At 41.6% G+C, this 17023-nt stretch overlaps 1 protein-coding gene across 1 annotated transcript in view; it reads right to left on the minus strand.

The window, feature by feature from the left end:
- The window catches only part of LOC142143126 (kyphoscoliosis peptidase-like), a 58693-nt gene that overhangs the window by 25847 nt on the left and 15823 nt on the right, over window positions 1–17023 (minus strand). Inside the window, exons 4-7 of the mRNA XM_075200838.1 lie at window positions 15596–15704; window positions 12231–12348; window positions 9242–9421; window positions 6447–6637 (exon numbers count right to left, since the gene is read on the minus strand). Coding sequence (XP_075056939.1) covers window positions 6447–6637; window positions 9242–9421; window positions 12231–12348; window positions 15596–15704 — 598 coding nt within the window. The remainder of the gene's footprint in view (window positions 1–6446; window positions 6638–9241; window positions 9422–12230; window positions 12349–15595; window positions 15705–17023) is intronic.

Below are 17023 nucleotides of genomic sequence, written 5' to 3' on the forward strand. Positions count from 1 at the left end.
CCGAACATTGCCGATCTGAACCGGCTCAGTACTTTCGTTAACCCTCAGAAATGAAAACTAGGCAAAACGTCATAGTCGCGTTGCCGGTTTTTGCGAGTTTTGGATTCTATAAGTACCACCCTCCATGGAGATCCGGCGCCATTTCACAGAGAGACACAGAAAGGGTAGCAGCATTCTCCAGTGCAGTTGTGCAGTGTGATTAAAGAAAGAGAAAGAGGAGGGCTGGCAGTGTTCTTAAAAGTCTGCAGTGACATTGTACTGTGCTTTAGCTCGCACAGAAACAGGAGAGGTGGCAGTGTTCAGTGTTCAATGCTGAAACAGAAATTCAAATAATAGGGCTGGCAGCGTTCTTAAAAGTCTCCAGTGACATTGTACTGTGCCATCAAAATGGATTCACATCAGCCCACAGAAGACCAGGAGCACCAAGCAGGTGCTGGCACCAGTCATGATGATAGTAATCCCTCTACGTCAACTGCTAAAGTCTATGTTAAAGTGCATAGTGTTTTTAAGTCAGGGAAACAAAAATGTAAAAAAACACCTTTTACCTTGGTAAAGAGGAAACACCTGTAATCAAGGAAAAGTTAACTGCAGAAAAAAATATAATTGCCAACATGTCATTCTACACATGCAGTGGCAAGGGAAGAAATAGGCCTTCGCCTTTCTCTATTAGTGCTATTTCTGCAATTGTCACTGAGGCATCTTCTTGTCAGGTCAGTCATGACCAAGCAAGACCTTGTGATTCTGACCACAAAAGTGGTGACCAAATACTTTTACGTGTAAAAAATAAGCTGGAAGAAAACAGTATGGCATTAGAGGAAAATGTATGTTCAGATTCAGAAATGACACAAATCCCTGAGGAGAGTCTATCCACGAGTGCTATGTGTAATCCTGACCATTCTTATAGTGTACCCATGAAGAAGGCCCCTGTCAGCATTTATGCAGATGTTTGGATGAGCAGCCCAAGTGTAGTGGGTAATACACAAATTGAGGATGCCACCTAGGAATTGCAACAGGAAGAAGGGGATATTTGTTTAGCTGACACCGGCGCTAATGAGGATGTTGATGACGATGATGTTGTTTGTATAAGTCCTACACCAGTGGAATCAGTTCTTGCACATGGTAAGAAGAAGGCCATTGTCATGCCTGGGCATAAGACCAAAAAATCCACCTCTTATGTGTGGAATTATTTCTACCCAAATTCTGAAAACTTTGGTCTAGCCATTTGTAGCGTTTGTAAAGCCACAGTCAGTAGAGGTAGGGACCATAACCATCTAGGAACCTCATCCATGTTACACCATTTGAAGCGAGTTCATGGCAAGCTGTTGGAAAAATCTGAAACTTATGCTAAAAAAATAACAAAAAGCAGTCCAGCATCAGCTAGGTGCATTCTCTCAGTTAGATCCTGGCACCTGCAATCTACAACCACAACACCTTCCCCATCAATATCCTCAGTAGCAAATGGAGTTAGTCCTGCATTCAAGTTGCTAAGGCTAGATGACTCCTCCACTATCCTGGATTCCCCAGAAGAATCCTTGAGCGTTAGTCCCACTGCTGGGGGTGGACCTTCATCTCAGAAGCAGACCAAGAAGAAGACTACTAGTAGTTTACAATAATTGACTGTTAAACAATCCTTTGCAAGAGGAAGCAAGTATGAAAGCTGTCATCCAGTCGCAAAGTGGATCACAGACGCCATGGCGACTATGCTAGTATTAGATATGCGTCCAATATCCAAGAGATGTTGGACTAAAGGATGTTATTGCAACATGGCTTATCCTGCTTGCACTCTCCTCAGGATATGTAATTTCTTATAATGCCACCAATATTATGAGAACATTACAGCTGGGTGAATTTCATCACATTCCCTGTTTTGCTCACACAATAAACTTGGTGTTTGCAGAGGTTTTTGAAAAATGACAGGGAAGTGCCGGAGATGTGGCCTGTAAAATTTGTGGACATTTTCCAGCATTCTGCAGCAGCATGTAGGAGATTGCCTCAGCTACAGGAACAATTTAATTTACCCTGCCACCAATTGAAGCAAGAGGTGGAAAGAAGGTGGAATTCCACCCTGTATATGCTTGTGAGGATGAAGGAACAGCGAAAAGCCATCCACGCTTACTCCACAAGCCATGACATTGGGAAAGTAGGGGGAATGTATTTTACTCAAGCGCAGTGGAGAATTCCTTCTGTGTTGTGCAAGGTGATGAAACCATTCAAAGTAGTCACCTGTGGAGTAAGTTCAGACACTGCTAGCTTGAGCAAGTGATTCCCTTAATAAGACTTTTGGAAATGCAGCTTGAGAAACTGAAGGAGGAGATGAAACAAGGCAATTGCGCTTAGTATGTTGGACTTGTAGATCAAGTACTTTATTCGCTTCGCCAGGATCCAAGAGTTATCAAAATCTTGAAATCGGATCACTATATTTTGGCGGCTGTGCTTGATCCTAGGTTTAAGAGCTATGTTTTCTCTTTGTTTCGAAACTGACGCAGATATCAAGAGATGCATGGAGCTCTTGGTGAGCAAGATGACAGCTTAAGTGTTACGTGGCAGGACGACGTCTCCTTCTTCAGTTTCTCAGTCAATTGCTGCTAGGAAAAATCTTAGCATTCCCAAGAGACACAGGGATGATGCAGATTACTAAGCACAACATTTTGACATCTTGTCTGGTCTAAAAGAATTGAACAAAAACCGTGACACCTCTGCCATAACTCCACCTGATCCTTCTATCAAAATCCAAAGGATGGTGGAAGATTATTTTAATGGTAGCATAGAAATAGACACATCAGACAGTCCCTTTACATACTGGGAGGAAAAAAAGGCAATTTGGAAACCCATGTACCATCTAACTTTACAGTACCTAAGCTACCCACCTGTCACACAATGCACCAGCTAAACTTGCATTATGGTCATTGTTATCACCCGTTTCCTCTTTCTGCATTCACTTGCTGGGCTGTACTGAGCAGACACACACCTAGTCTGCTCAATCCTTACTGCATTCTCTTGATTGACGAATTGCCTGTAAAGGGAAACTTCCCTTTACAAGGCAGCGCCGCTTTAAATTTAAGCGCTGAAGACGCCGAACTCGCGGGAGTTCAAGAACCCGGAGGTTAATACATTTACCCCCTGGTCCTCTTTACAGTTTTGCTCATCACCTCCTAGGAGAACTGCGACCTGCGGTCAAGGAGTTGCAAAGACCAAGCGCACTTTCGGGATCCTCTGGCGCAAACCTCCCACTCTGTTAGACTCTAGGCGTCTTCTAGGAGGTAGTGCCATTGTGAGCAGACTGTACGGGTACTCCTCTGACCCTACTGGTTGTGACAACACCCTCCAGTGTGTTTTCGGAAACAGTTTTCAGCACAGCCGGGAACCTTGTCAGTGATCAGCGTAGAAGCCTACTTCCTCAAAATGTGGAAAAAATTATATTCATGAAAATGAACTACAATTTTCACCAATTACATCAAAGTACAGAGACTTCTGTAATGGTGGATTCCAGAGGGGATGAATTAATAATGTGTGAGGATGATATACACACTGATGAGGGTGAGGATGAGGCTAAAGATGATGACAACATCTTGCCACAGTAGAGTTCATTAACAGCACTGTTAGCTTAGGTGCCTTAAGCCCATTGTTACCTTGTTTTGTGGGGGCCCAAACAAACCAGCACTTCAGCCACAAAAATGGCACTCCCTGTCACTGAAGTGCTTGATTTGTTAAAATGTGCATGTCCTTTTTAAGAGCCAACATGAGGTTGGGTGGGAAGGCCCAAGGACAATTCCATATTGAACCACTTTTCCTTTCAGCTACTGCTGTGTGTCCATGTTTTCTAGATGTGCTATATACTGTTGAGTGCTTTGCAAAGCTTTCGCTAAGACGCCCATTGACGATGCAAATGACTCAGCACAACATTTTGACATCTGGTCTGGTCTACTCTAAAATAATTGATCAAAATTAGTGACACCTCTACCATAGCTCCACCTGATCCTACTATCAACATCGAAAGAATGGTGGAGGATTACTATTTTTTTTAACTGTATAAAGATAACAGTTTTATTAACAAAGAACAATGTTGCTTGTAGAAGTAATGTAACCATTGATGTCTAAATAGATGTGTACATGTTCTATTCAAACCTTCCACTTTTTGCTTTTTCATCAGTATTGCACAAAGTGTTTTTAATCTACACTTTATGTCAAAGGTACCTAGCTATATTTAAATTTTTTTGAGATTGGGTCGATTCGAAGGTCCGAGTTGACCTTGCTTTTTGCTGTGAATGTCAATGGCTCTTTTTAGTGCATTGTTTGGAACAAGATCCGATATACTCATGTCAGAGTGATCACCAGGGGCGGATCTAGAAATTTTTTCTACCCCGGGCGATATAGGGGGGGGGCGATTTAAGCCCCGCCCCTTTCTAACTTCTAAGGCTGCCGGCGGCTGCACAGTATGTGCAGGTCCGTTAGGCAGTGATAATGTGCTGTCCCGTTGCTCTGATTGTGTTTAAAACACAATCAGAGCAGCCGGCAGCACATTATCAATGCCTAACGGACCTGCACAGTGTGCAGCCGCCGGCAGCAAGCCCCTGCTAGGGGGGGCGCCCCCCCTGGATCCGCCACTGGTGATCACAGCCAATTTTTGGACACCTGACGGATTTACCCTTCTGAAGTTTGTTTTCAATTGCTACTCTCTCGTACGTGTGACCACATACTTTGTTTTTCATTGGGTTCACCATCTCCAACTGTGTTATAGGATAAGTCAAATTTGCAGTGCTCTGGGTGATGGCAATCTCCTTATTTTCATCTTCTAAAGCTTCATCTGCAGGGATGGTGACACACCCATTTGTTTAATTAGGTCTTTTAGTTTTTCTTTAAACTGGACATATTTATCGTCCTGCCTCAGGGCCCCCTTTGCATAATTCTTCTGAAGCACAGTGAATCTCTCATGTATAAGCTCTTTTAAATCTGAGATCTCATCTGAAGGGTCAGGTTTTAACTTAAGTACGGTCTCCTCAACTGCATCTATATATTGGTTTAAATCTCTGTTCAATGCAGCATATTCCAATGTGACGGATTCCATGCTGACCACATGCTCCGGTTGTAATATCCATTCCTTTGTCTACATAAATTTGGCTGCTTTTTTAGGATTAGAGGGAGGTATCCATAGAGGAGACAGAGATTAAAGAGGCAGCATGAGCAGACATGGTTTAATAATGTAGCGTTCATTGACAGAACTGTTGGGCTTAAGGCAGCTAAGCTGTTGGTAGCTTGTTTTGTGGGCACCCAAACAGACCAAGCACTTCAGCCACAAAAGTGGCACTCCATGTCGCTGGAGTGCTTGGTTTGTTAAACTGTACATGTCCTTTTCAATATCTTACATAAGGGTGGGTGGGAGGGCCCAAGGACAATTGTATCTTGCACCACTTTTCTTTTTTTTCTACCACTGCTGTGTGGCAATGTTTCTTAGATGTGCTATGAACTGCATTGTGTTTGTGTCATTGCTCTGTCGCTTAGCATCCAGCCAGCTCTATGCAGTCTTTGTTTAAAAGTGTATGAAACTAATATTGTCACCTGTGAGGTGGTCAACATTGACTGGAAATTAGTGTTATTGAGGTTAATAATAATAATGTAGGATCAAAATTATGCATTTTTAGCAATTTATTTTTTAAAATAAATACAGACACAAAACCAAAACCAAAACACGGGGTCTGTGAACATATTTAATTATATGTAAGGGAAAATGTTTTTATTTTTTTTATTTTATATTATAGTGACATACTATTTCATTACTATTGATGCAATAATAATGTGTTTCTGATGTGGCAGATAACATTGATAACATTTAAAGTGTATATTTGTGCACTACATGTAGCAGCATTCACTTGTGCCGATGGGGATTCTGCCACTTTGGCCCACTAATTTATTCATAAAATAATTTGGCCCCTTAAAATAATTAATAATAAGTTTTGCCCCTCTAAACAAGAAATAATGATCACCATCATAATTAAAACTTGTATTGTGCCTCCTGTTATGGTAAGAATGGCCAGATCAGTCTAACAGCATGTTTTTTTTTCTCTCTTGAATCTTGGGCGAGTTTCTGTTTCTGTTGAATCTCGGGCGAGTTTCTGTTTCGGGGGCATCTCCGGCGAGTATGACTAAACCACTGGCGGGATAGGTGTTTAAAATCGACACACAGTGCCACAGATTGGATTTTGGAATGTCAGAAACCCAGGTTAATAAATATGGCGAATTTAAGCATAAATCCGCTGGTGATCTCGAGCAATTTACAGCAATTTTAAATCACAGAAGAAAGCACAGCTTGATACATTTACCCCCAAATGTCTAACTTAAATAATCATTTGTGTGACATTTACTGTCGTACTGTGAAATACAATTTAATTCATGTGTAACTCATTCGCTTAAACAGTAAACATATAAACACTAAAACAATATCTACTTACCTGTTTTTATAACAGCTGTTTCAGGCTGGCAGGACAAAATTCCTGAAGTGTAAAATTGGCTGTTATAGGACACACTTTGTTCAAAATGCTTTCGGGACACTACCGGTTTCAATAATTGACATTCTGCCTCATTAGGATAGTGATCTTCAATGAAGACCGCAGGGTGAGTCAGGAAATAGAATTCATCATACCTGGAGTATCAAAGATAGTACAAGTCAGTGACACTTTTGTTCTTGGTCACAGAAGTTAGTCGTGTTATCTGATGTAACAAAAGGAGGCATTTAGCTGGCAATATGCAGAGAAAGCAGGGAAGTAGAGTAAAACATTGGCACAGTTATGTACCTAGGTGGAGATTAAACCAGGTAAAAACATATGTGTAGTTTAAAATTGGTTTACTTACATGATTTAGAAGCTGCTTCCTCTCAGCAAACAGACAGAGTGGGTCTAATAGTCTAAACAGAGCCAGGGATGGGTGTTTCCTTTTAAAGAGAAGGTGGGTGTGTCACCTGTCCATCAAGCTAGGCCTGTGGGAGGAGTGTCAGGTATAAAACCCTGCTTGTTTCATTGTTCAGAGAGATCAACGCTGGGCTAGCTGGCTGATCTGGACAGAGAGCTGGACTATGTATAGTAAGCGTTGAGGGTCTCCATAATTGCTGTGCAAGTATACGGTGTCAAAACATTATTACCATCCTGACAATAAAGAACCATAAAAAGGAAGAAGTTGTACGCGTGTGCTTCTGCAGTAGCGGGCTCTTGCCACGCTGAGTACCATGATATTCCTTATATCATCATTTCACTTTCAACAGAGTTCTTTAATAAATGCATTATCCGCCTGCTGTATCTGAATAATAGGGGTCTGTCACCACCCTCATGAAATCAGACCTGTACCAGGCAGGACCCAATCGGCAGAGCTTTCAGGGCTGCGACAAAGTGGCAACCAATGTAATAACATTTAAAAATCCCAGTGAGGTAAATATTGCTACTGGTACTTTTCAAATGGTATGTCGGTGGGCTGCTTCATAGGCCAGACATGATGCTAAACCGCGACAAGCAGTACACAATAAAACAGGGCTTCCTGGGGTAATATTCTTGAGATTGTTAGATATGGGCCCACAACTGATAATCGATAAAAGAGTCATTATTAAATCCAGCAATGTTTCCTCTGAGGATGATTACAATGGTCAATAAAAGGCTTTTGCAAATTCCTTCCGTCCCAATATAGAACATTGGATCAACTGCCATATTATGCCTCATAAGAATAGGAGGGTATATATATATATATATATATATATATATATATATATATATATATATACCAGTAAGAGTCGCGCATCACCACCATAAACATAATAATGGGTGCCAGATTCAATGAATTCTCCAACTAAGACTGTAAACCAGCGCTCCACATAAAAATATTTTTTTTATTGCTTTCAAAGTCCAGAATGAAGCTGTTCCATTATACCATCCACAGCAGCAGGTCAAAACAAGACAATTCAGCAGCAAGTCAAAAAACAACAGCATAATCACAATATACTCATCTTAAGTGGGTACTGATGATACAAAGCTCATAATAGTGTAATGTCATAAAGTACCCAATGGCTGTTTCGGTGCTCTTATGGCACCTTTGTCAAGGGCTGCTATGTATTTATATACGGTCCAAATGTGGTGGCATTCAAGGAATTGTATAGACGTCAGCCTCCACAATAGGTGTTTATTCAAACAGAATCCGATGTTTCATCTTTTGATTGCTATATTCAAAGGGTAATCAGGGTGCGTCTGTGAGGGGCAGGCTGGTGGACAACTGAGATTACACAGGTGCAGGGTAAATAATGTACTCCACAATATAATGCACTTGTAGCTTAGTATACGTATCACATCATAAAAGTTGTACACGTGACGGGGCATACAAGGTAGATGAATGGTAATGCTGTTATGCAGGGATGTGTATCAAATGCATATAAAATGCATATAAGTCCAGATGGGTACGTAACCATAAATGTCCAAATGCTGTGTAAGTATAGAAAGTTCAATGAACCCACATTTCGGTGAGGGCACGATCCAGTCGGGGCGGTTGTTCTCCTCCTATGGTTCGTGTGCTCTTTTTCCTCCCAAATAGTGGGTGGGGACTTTTATGCTTTTTTCCAATCTTGAACCACATTGGAAGCCATTGTGCCTATTCCAGGGGCGGATCTAGAGAATACTTCTTCCCGGGGCGATTTAGGGGGGGAAGGGGGGTGATTTAGGCCCCGCCCCCTTTTTGCCATCTGAGGCTGCCGGCGGCTGCATACTATGTCGCCCCGATCGCCCCCCCCTGGATCCGCCACTGGCCTATTCCAAAATTTTATTTTATCTTAAGATAAGCTTATGATATTCCTCAACCAGCATCTTAATCTCCCTATGTTACCCTATTACCACCCTCTACACAGCTAGACCCAGGGGTCTAGCCATCAGAATTTGGTTCTTGTCAAAGTCGATCAGATCCTTCAACTTGCCCATTTTTTCTGCTTCCGACACAACATCAAGAACTAACACTTGCTGCCTAATATATCCCACCCCATCACAGGTGTCATTGTGATGAGATAATCAATGTTATTCACTTCACTTGTCAGTGTCACCTCTTTACTACTTGTTTCCTAAATATCTCAGTTCACCACTTTATACCAAATGCTACCACTCGTTAGGTGATGCGTGATAACGAAGATATGAAATAACCCGTGACTTTCCAACTTTTTTCTTTCACGATTTTGGAGAGCCACTAGATGCCTAAGCTTTATGTATAACAATCTGTTACTTACTGAAATTTGAACTTTGTATCTGTTTTTCCGGCTCCCCATGTGCTGTCCAGCAAGTGCCAGCTTCCTTCCAGGTAGACTATGTTCCAGGCGTGATTGGATCCATCAGGTATTTTCTGTCCTACCTTGTATCCTGCACCCTTACCATAGCCACTGACTGTCTTACATTTCACATCTGCAATTCTAAATGAAAAATTAATGTAGCACATAGTCATAAAACTAGTTTTATGTTTTTAAAGGTTTTGTTAAGGTAATATCAAGTGTGGGGAACTTATGCTGGGGATGGCAGCTATTCAATCCTTATGCCTCAGACATATCACTAGTAAAGATGTATCATGCCCCAGAAGTTCTATTTGTGCTGATTCATTCCAACTTAGACTTAAAATGTGAAAAATTAACAAATTGCAATGAATTTCACATAGTCACGTTTGATACTGGCAATTGGGCAATTGATTCTAATTCGCTGGTTCAAATCAGTGAATTGTGATTTCTCTTGTCTAGTTCTTATTCCGGGCACTTTAGACAAACCCTAAAAAATAGATAACTTGCGAATACTAAAGCGCGTTAGTTTTGCATTAGTGCGCCTATCTGATACCCCAATACAGGTCTACTTTCCCATACAAACTGAAAACTTAAAGTTACATCCACATGCAAAAATCTGAAGGTGATCATCGTGCAAAAGTGAACATCAAATAAAAGTAATTTTGAGTGTTTGAAGATTTTTATTACATTGAGCAAAGTGTACTTAAAAATATGCGTCTTCATAGTTAAAATTTATGGAGCAAGGTGCATTACATTATATGTATAAAGATGAAAGCCAATGCAGTTCAAGTGATTTTGTGGAGTGGAAATGGCCATGTGCCCTTCCGAATACAGCTAACACCCCTAATAATGTGTACTTATCACACTTTATCTTATTTTAGTAATTTTGCATGCCAAAATGAAATCTTATTTTAGCACAGGTCCACAAAACGAGATTGCATTTAGTAAACAATGCCACTGTTTCACCCAACTCTTCCCATTACTCACCCGCTCACAGCAATCAGGGCTGCCAAGAGGAATTCAGTGCCCTGGTACAACAAATTCATGGAGTCCCCCTTATAATCGAGCACGGTAAAAAAAATTGCACCGCAATGCGCCATTGAGGCGTGGCTGGCAGGTCAAAATCACTAGGCCCTGAATTCGCCGGAGTGTGACATACGTCCAAGTACTCCTAACTTTCAGGACATTTAGCACCACAGTGTAGTATAGAAAGAATGCAGTGTGTACAGAAAGAGTTCAGTCTTGGCCTGCACCTTACATTGGGCACAACACTCACCAAAAATTGGCATTGTCCCTACTAGAATCACAACATTTCACACACTCTCCTGCTCTCTCCTACCTGTTCTTCTCACTTTCACCACCTGTGGCTGCAGGTTTCTTTATTTGCGGCTTGTCTGGATCCTGGAATGCTGGGGGCCCTATTTGGAAAAAAAATGGCTACATTTAGATAATTCCAAACAACCCCAGCGTTAAATCAATACCACTCACGGTTAATAATTAGGCCTTCCTCCAGCACCAACATTAAAATAATAGTATTCCCAATTATAGTTCCCGTAATAGTATTTACATTTCAGAAATATACCTATTTCCCACAACCATCACTGCCATTAAATAATTCATAGTCACATTTAATAAAGAGACCTCATTCTCCCCAAACTCATCCCCACATTCAATAACCCCCAAACCACCCCATCTTAAATAGTCCCCAACTTTAAATGGTGCTCCCCCCTTTTTCAAGCCCACTGTTCCATGCTGCCCCCCCCCCGTTTTTTAATCCCACTGTGCCATGTTGCTCCACCCCGTTTTCAATCCCACTGTTTCATGCAGCCCCCCCCGTTTTTTAATCCCACTGTGCCATGCAGCTCCCCCCCTCTTTTTCAATCCCACCATTCCATGCTGCTCCCCCTGTTTTTTAATCCCACTGTGCCATGCTGCTCCCCCCCTCTTTTTCAATTCCACTGTTTCATGCTGCTCCCCCCGTTTTTTAATCCCACTGTGCCATGCTGCTCCCCCTTTTTCAACCCCACTGTTCCATGCTGCCCCCTCCCGTTTTCTAATCCCACTGTGCCATGCTGCTCCCCCCCTCTTTTTCAATCCCACTGTTCCATGCTGCTCCCCCCCTTTTTCAAGCTCACTGTTCCATGCTGCCCCCTGTTTTTTTCAGCCCAGTATATGGAGTGAAAAAATGGAGTTTTGAAACTTATGCAGCATGATCCATGAGGAGACAACACAGTTGATATACAACGCTGATTTATAATCAACATCTTGTGCACTCGCAAAAGGGTGTGGAGTAAAGAAGAGTTGCTATCTGTGTAGAAATTATTCTCCATATCTAATGGGAAGAAGGTTTATGGAATATATTTTCCATATAGGACTGCATTGACTATAGAAGGATTTTTCCTCAAGAAGGAATCAATTTATGTGTGCTCACCATTTATTTCACAAATTTTTGAATGTTAAAATGATTCTTGTTGATTTTTAATATTGCATAGAGAACTTTGATTAGTAGCACCATCTCTGTCTCCAACCTTTTGTTAAAATACACATACAACTTAGCAAAGCAGATCAAGTTATTTACGGGCCAGTGAGTGAGAGTGATGGTCATGTCCAATGTGAAGTAGTCCTGGGCTCAAGAATAGAGGGCTAGGGAAGCAGACCTAGAGGTACAGAGGGTGATGGATTAGTAGAAGGAGAACATAAGGATAGAGGGTCCTGTTCATGAGAGCTTACATCCTAACAGGATATTCAGAATGCTTGATACAAATAATTAATCTGACTACCATTATGAGGTCAAGAAGGAATGTTGTATTGGTTTTCCCATTTTGTGAGTAAATTAGAAGCAACATAATTGGGGGTTTTGTTTTGTTTTCTTCTGGATCATTTGAGAAAGGGTTGAACTTGATGGACTCATGCCTTTTACAACCACATATTTTACATCAATATCTAATACCTGCACATGTCCTGAAACAACGAGGAGTACCCAGCACAGACACCTCTCTTTGAACGAAAGATTTCATCAGGTACAGTAGATCTCATGGCTTTATTCTTGTAACCAATTATGTCATACTCTAAAATAAATGAAATCAAAGAAATAATCAGCTCCAGAACATTGAACATAGGAAAATAAAAGTTAATAACACATCTGATTTCTATATTTTATGATAGTTAATGCTCTAATTTATGACCAAATTTAAAATATGCTGTAACTCTACTATTAGTTTTGCAGTTTTGTGATGATTCTGCTTTTTAACTGTCATTTACATATTAAATCACTTCAGTACTTGCATAGCAATGGACATGTAGGGCCTGATTCATTAAGGCACGCATTGTGAGCGCAACCCGCACTCAGAATTCCATGACTGTATTTAGACTTCGTGTGCGTCCAAACTAATTGAATATCGGGCAGGGCTGCTCTACTACATAGGATGCTGCAGGTAAGTATGTAACTGTATGTACAGTGTAAAAAACAGATTAAAAAAAAAATTGTGTGGGGTCCCCCACTTCTAATGCTATTAACCCTAGTGCTACAAGCCTAGTGCTAGTAGCTGCAACCTCGGAGAGAAAAAAAGCGTGGGGTCTCCTGATTTAGCGAAAACCAGCATTAGGCAAACCAGTCAAGGCTGGAGGCACTATAGCAGGGGGACACTCAGCAGGAAGTCCCCCTGCAATAATGACACCCATCCCCTGACTATTCAGCACAGGGCTGCGTGCGCTTGAGTTTGGCACGCTCCTACTGCACATTCACTACGGCAATGCGGGTATGGAGGAGGACGCGTAGGGGGGGCACGATCGCGATGGGTGGGGAGGGAGGAAAGTGCTCAAAAGCATTGGTGGTCCGTACACAGCAACAGGCAGCCTAGCAACTGACTGTGGCTGTATGCGGTCCCACAGTGCAGTGGCACAGACAGGAAGTCTCACTTCACTTCCTGCCTGCCTGATCTGAGAAGTGATGCCAGCCAGAGCAGCTAAAGGAAAGTGAGGGGGAGGATGCTTATACTAAGCTATAGGGATGGAGGGAAGGGGGTGCTGCCTATAATAATCTATAGGGCTGGAGGGAGGGGGACCTGCCTACACTAAGCTATAGGGATGGAGGGAAGGTGCGTGTCTATTCTAAGCGATAGGAAAGGAGGGAGGGGGGCTGCCTATAGTAAGCTATAGGAAGGAGGGAGGTGGGCTGCCTATACTAAGCTATAGGGATGGGAGGCTGCCTATTCTAAGCTATAAGGATGGAAGGAGGGGGCTGCCTATACAAAACTATAGGGATTGTGGGGGTCTGCCTATACTAAGCTATAGGGATGAAGGGAAGGGAGGGGCTCCCTATACTAAGCTATAGGGATGGAGGGAGAGGGCTGCCTATACTAAGCTGTAAGGGCGGAGAGAGGGAGGACTGCCTATACTAAACTGTAGGGATGGAGGAAATGCGGGCTGCCTATACTAAGCTATAGAGTGGGCTGCCTATGCTAAACTACAGGGATGGAGTGAGAGGGGTGCTGCCTATGCTAAACTATAGGGGTGGAGGGAAGGGGGCCTGTCTATGCTAAACTATAGGGAAGGAGGGGGCCTGTCTATACTAGACCATAGGGATGGTGGGGGCTCCTGCCTATGCTAAACTATAAGGAGGGGGGTTGAAAGAGAAATCTATAGGGAGGGGGACTATCATCATCATCAACATTTATTTATATAGCGCCAGCAAATTCCGTAGCGCTTTACAATTGGGAACAAACATTAATAAGACACTACTGGGTAATACATACAGACAGAGAGGTAAGAGAACCCTGCTCGCAATATATAGGGGTCTATAATGTTTAAGGGAATGGTGGGGCTGTCTATATAGAACAAGCGTGAAAGGTATGCTATTAATTTAATGGTGGAGTTGGGTGCGGGCTAATTATTTAATGGATGCTATTTTTTATGGGGTGACAGTGGGGCAATTTAATTTTTTGGTGGGGCAATTTCATTTATTGGTGGGGCCTATTAAATTAAGATGTAGTGACAGGATGTTTAATTTAATTTAATGCAGGGATAGTTTGGGTCTATAATTGAATGTGGGGCTGAGTTTGGGGAGGATGGTCGTGGGAATTTTTTTGCTGGGGCTGTTTGGAGGGAGGGTAATAGGTTTATTTATTAAATGAGAATACTATTATTTTAATGTTGGGGGTACTTAAAAGGAAATAGATCTATTTATCAAATTTGAGTATTATTATTTTAAAGTTGGGAATGGAGGGAGGCCCAATTATTAAATGTTGGTGCTGTTGATTTAATGCCGAGGGATGGTTGGAGTTTTCTACATTTCATGTACCCTTTTTTTTTTAACAATAGGGCCTCCAAGAATCTAAACAAGCAGCAGCTGATCTAAAGAAACCATCAGCAACAGGTGGTGAAAGTGACTAGACAGGTAGGAGATAGCAGGGCAGTCTGCCAACTGTCCTGAATTTGGTGGGGCAGTTCCAAATTTGGGTGAATGTCTTGCTTAGTCAAGATCTGGTGCGACTACATGGACAGTTGGGAGATATGTCCCACTTCACACTGCTCGTGAAGGCAGAGCTGGGTGCATCTAACAGTAGTACACACACTGTTTTGCCTGTGTATTTGTCTAAAATTTGTCTAAAATGATAACCCCCTGTCCTAAGTGTTCCAGGCCCCCCAAACACTGTCTTTGCAGAACTACATGGTATTAAGTGGCCCCCAATCATTGGTTTTCCAGTAGGTGCTTCATGCCTTAGTCCGACATTGTAAACTAATGAGATTACCGACAATGATAACCTCATTTTCGCTGGCTATTCTGTCTCCCTAGAGATCAGATAAAACATTTTAAGGCAGTAATGTTTAAATGATTTTTATTTAATTAGAAGAAAAAAATGTAAAATTAAGTTTATTAACTTAAGATGGCTCACACATGCATTTATTAATGTAGAGCCCCGCAAAGTGGTAAATAACTGTGACGGTGCCAGGTGCCCTGGCCACATTTTGTTAATGAATATGTTTGAAAAGTAATTTGTGTCAATAAAAAATGACCTTCATTCAGCCACTCACTTTGTTCACTTGGCTAAGTTTGGTAAAGTGGGTTATGATTTTGCTATAGCTTCCAAAATAAAGCTCATGTTGTATTGTAAATATGTAGCTTTGTGCCTAATATATTTAATAAAGGCCATTTGTTTGAAAGTGAAATTATCTTTACTTACTTTAACGTGTTTTCAAATGTTCCCTTATAAATCATATGTTATAAGACGTGTATCAATTACTAAAATCCAAATTCTAACATGTAAAATTACACAGATACACTATTAAATAGACCACTTGGATATTTTGGTTTACCTATGTGATGACATATCCATATCCATATCGCCCGTGTTTTTTCCAAGTCTGTGTGAGCGTCACGCAGAAGCTCCTTTGTTAAATGTTCAAGAGATTCCTTAGATTCCAGCTAAGTTGAAGGAGAATTAGAGCAAAGGGACATAATAGTGTATATATATATATATATATATATATATATATATATATATATATATATATATATATATATATATATACTGATAACAGATACAATACTTTCTTATTTTTATATTTTTATTTTCCCTACTTGTCTAATATCCTAATATCGATAATGCAGGATTTTAAAAATGGAGATTCTGTAAAGATGATAACTTTATTTTGTATCTGTCCCTTAAATTGTAGTCATGTTTCGCAAAATGCAAACCTTTGGGAGTGTACCCTTTTGCCAGAGACAGTTCTGGCATCATTTAGGGCATAATTGTATATTGTTTGAATTACAGACAGTTCATGTGGTCCAAAAATGTACAGAGAGCATGTAAAGAGTTGGCAGACTAAAACTAATCTACTAATGAGCAAATTGCACACAGATACATTGGTAATGCAGATCAAGTTATTTACGGAACAGTGAGTAGGAGTGATGCTAATGTTTTCAAATGGCCTAGGATCAAGAAAACAGAGTTAGGGAAGAAGGCCTAGAGGTACAGAGGGTGATTGAATAGTAGAAGGAGAACAGGAGGAAAGAGGGCCCTGCTCGTGAGAGCTTATGTCCTAAAGGTAAGAGGAGGACACAACTAGGGTGGCACTGAGTGGGGGAGTGGAGGTGGTAGCTGAGGCAATGGAGTTAGGAGGAGGGCTTGAATAAAGAAATGTTTTAAGGGCACGCTTGAGACCTTGGAGATTAGTGGCTGAACTTATAGAGAGTAGGAGACCGTTTCACAGGTGCAGCCCAGTCGATTTCCTCAAGGAAGGAGTAGAAAGAGGTAGTCAGTGTTTTAGTGAGGCAGCAGTCATTGGCAGGGAGGGCTGGCAAATTTTAGCATGGGGGACAAGATTTGAGTCAGCAGCCTATTAGGAACATTTTAAAGGAAAAATAATGCAGGTTGCCCAGTGACCCAGTCCAGCCACTATGTGACTGGCCTGGGGGGCAGATGCCCCCCTGCCTTCCAGCCCAGCCTGCCCCTGGTCATTGGCAGAGTGGAGAGAGTGGGAAGGAATGTGAGTAAAGATGGGTTTGGAGATGAAGGGGAGAGAATTGTTTGAGAGATTTGTAAGTGAGGGTGAGGAGTTGAAACTTTATTCTGTAGGCCACGGGGAGTCAATGTATTGACTGGCAGAGAGGAACAGCAGAGATAGAGCAGCGGGAAAAAAAATAAGGTAGTCAGCACGATAGAGGATAGACTGAAGATGGGCAAGGAGGGAAGGAGGTTACAGCAATCAAGGCTAAATATTAAAGGGAGTAAATAAATTTTG

The sequence above is a fragment of the Mixophyes fleayi genome, chromosome 3 (assembly GCF_038048845.1).
Source record: "Mixophyes fleayi isolate aMixFle1 chromosome 3, aMixFle1.hap1, whole genome shotgun sequence".
Lineage (NCBI taxonomy): Eukaryota > Metazoa > Chordata > Amphibia > Anura > Limnodynastidae > Mixophyes > Mixophyes fleayi.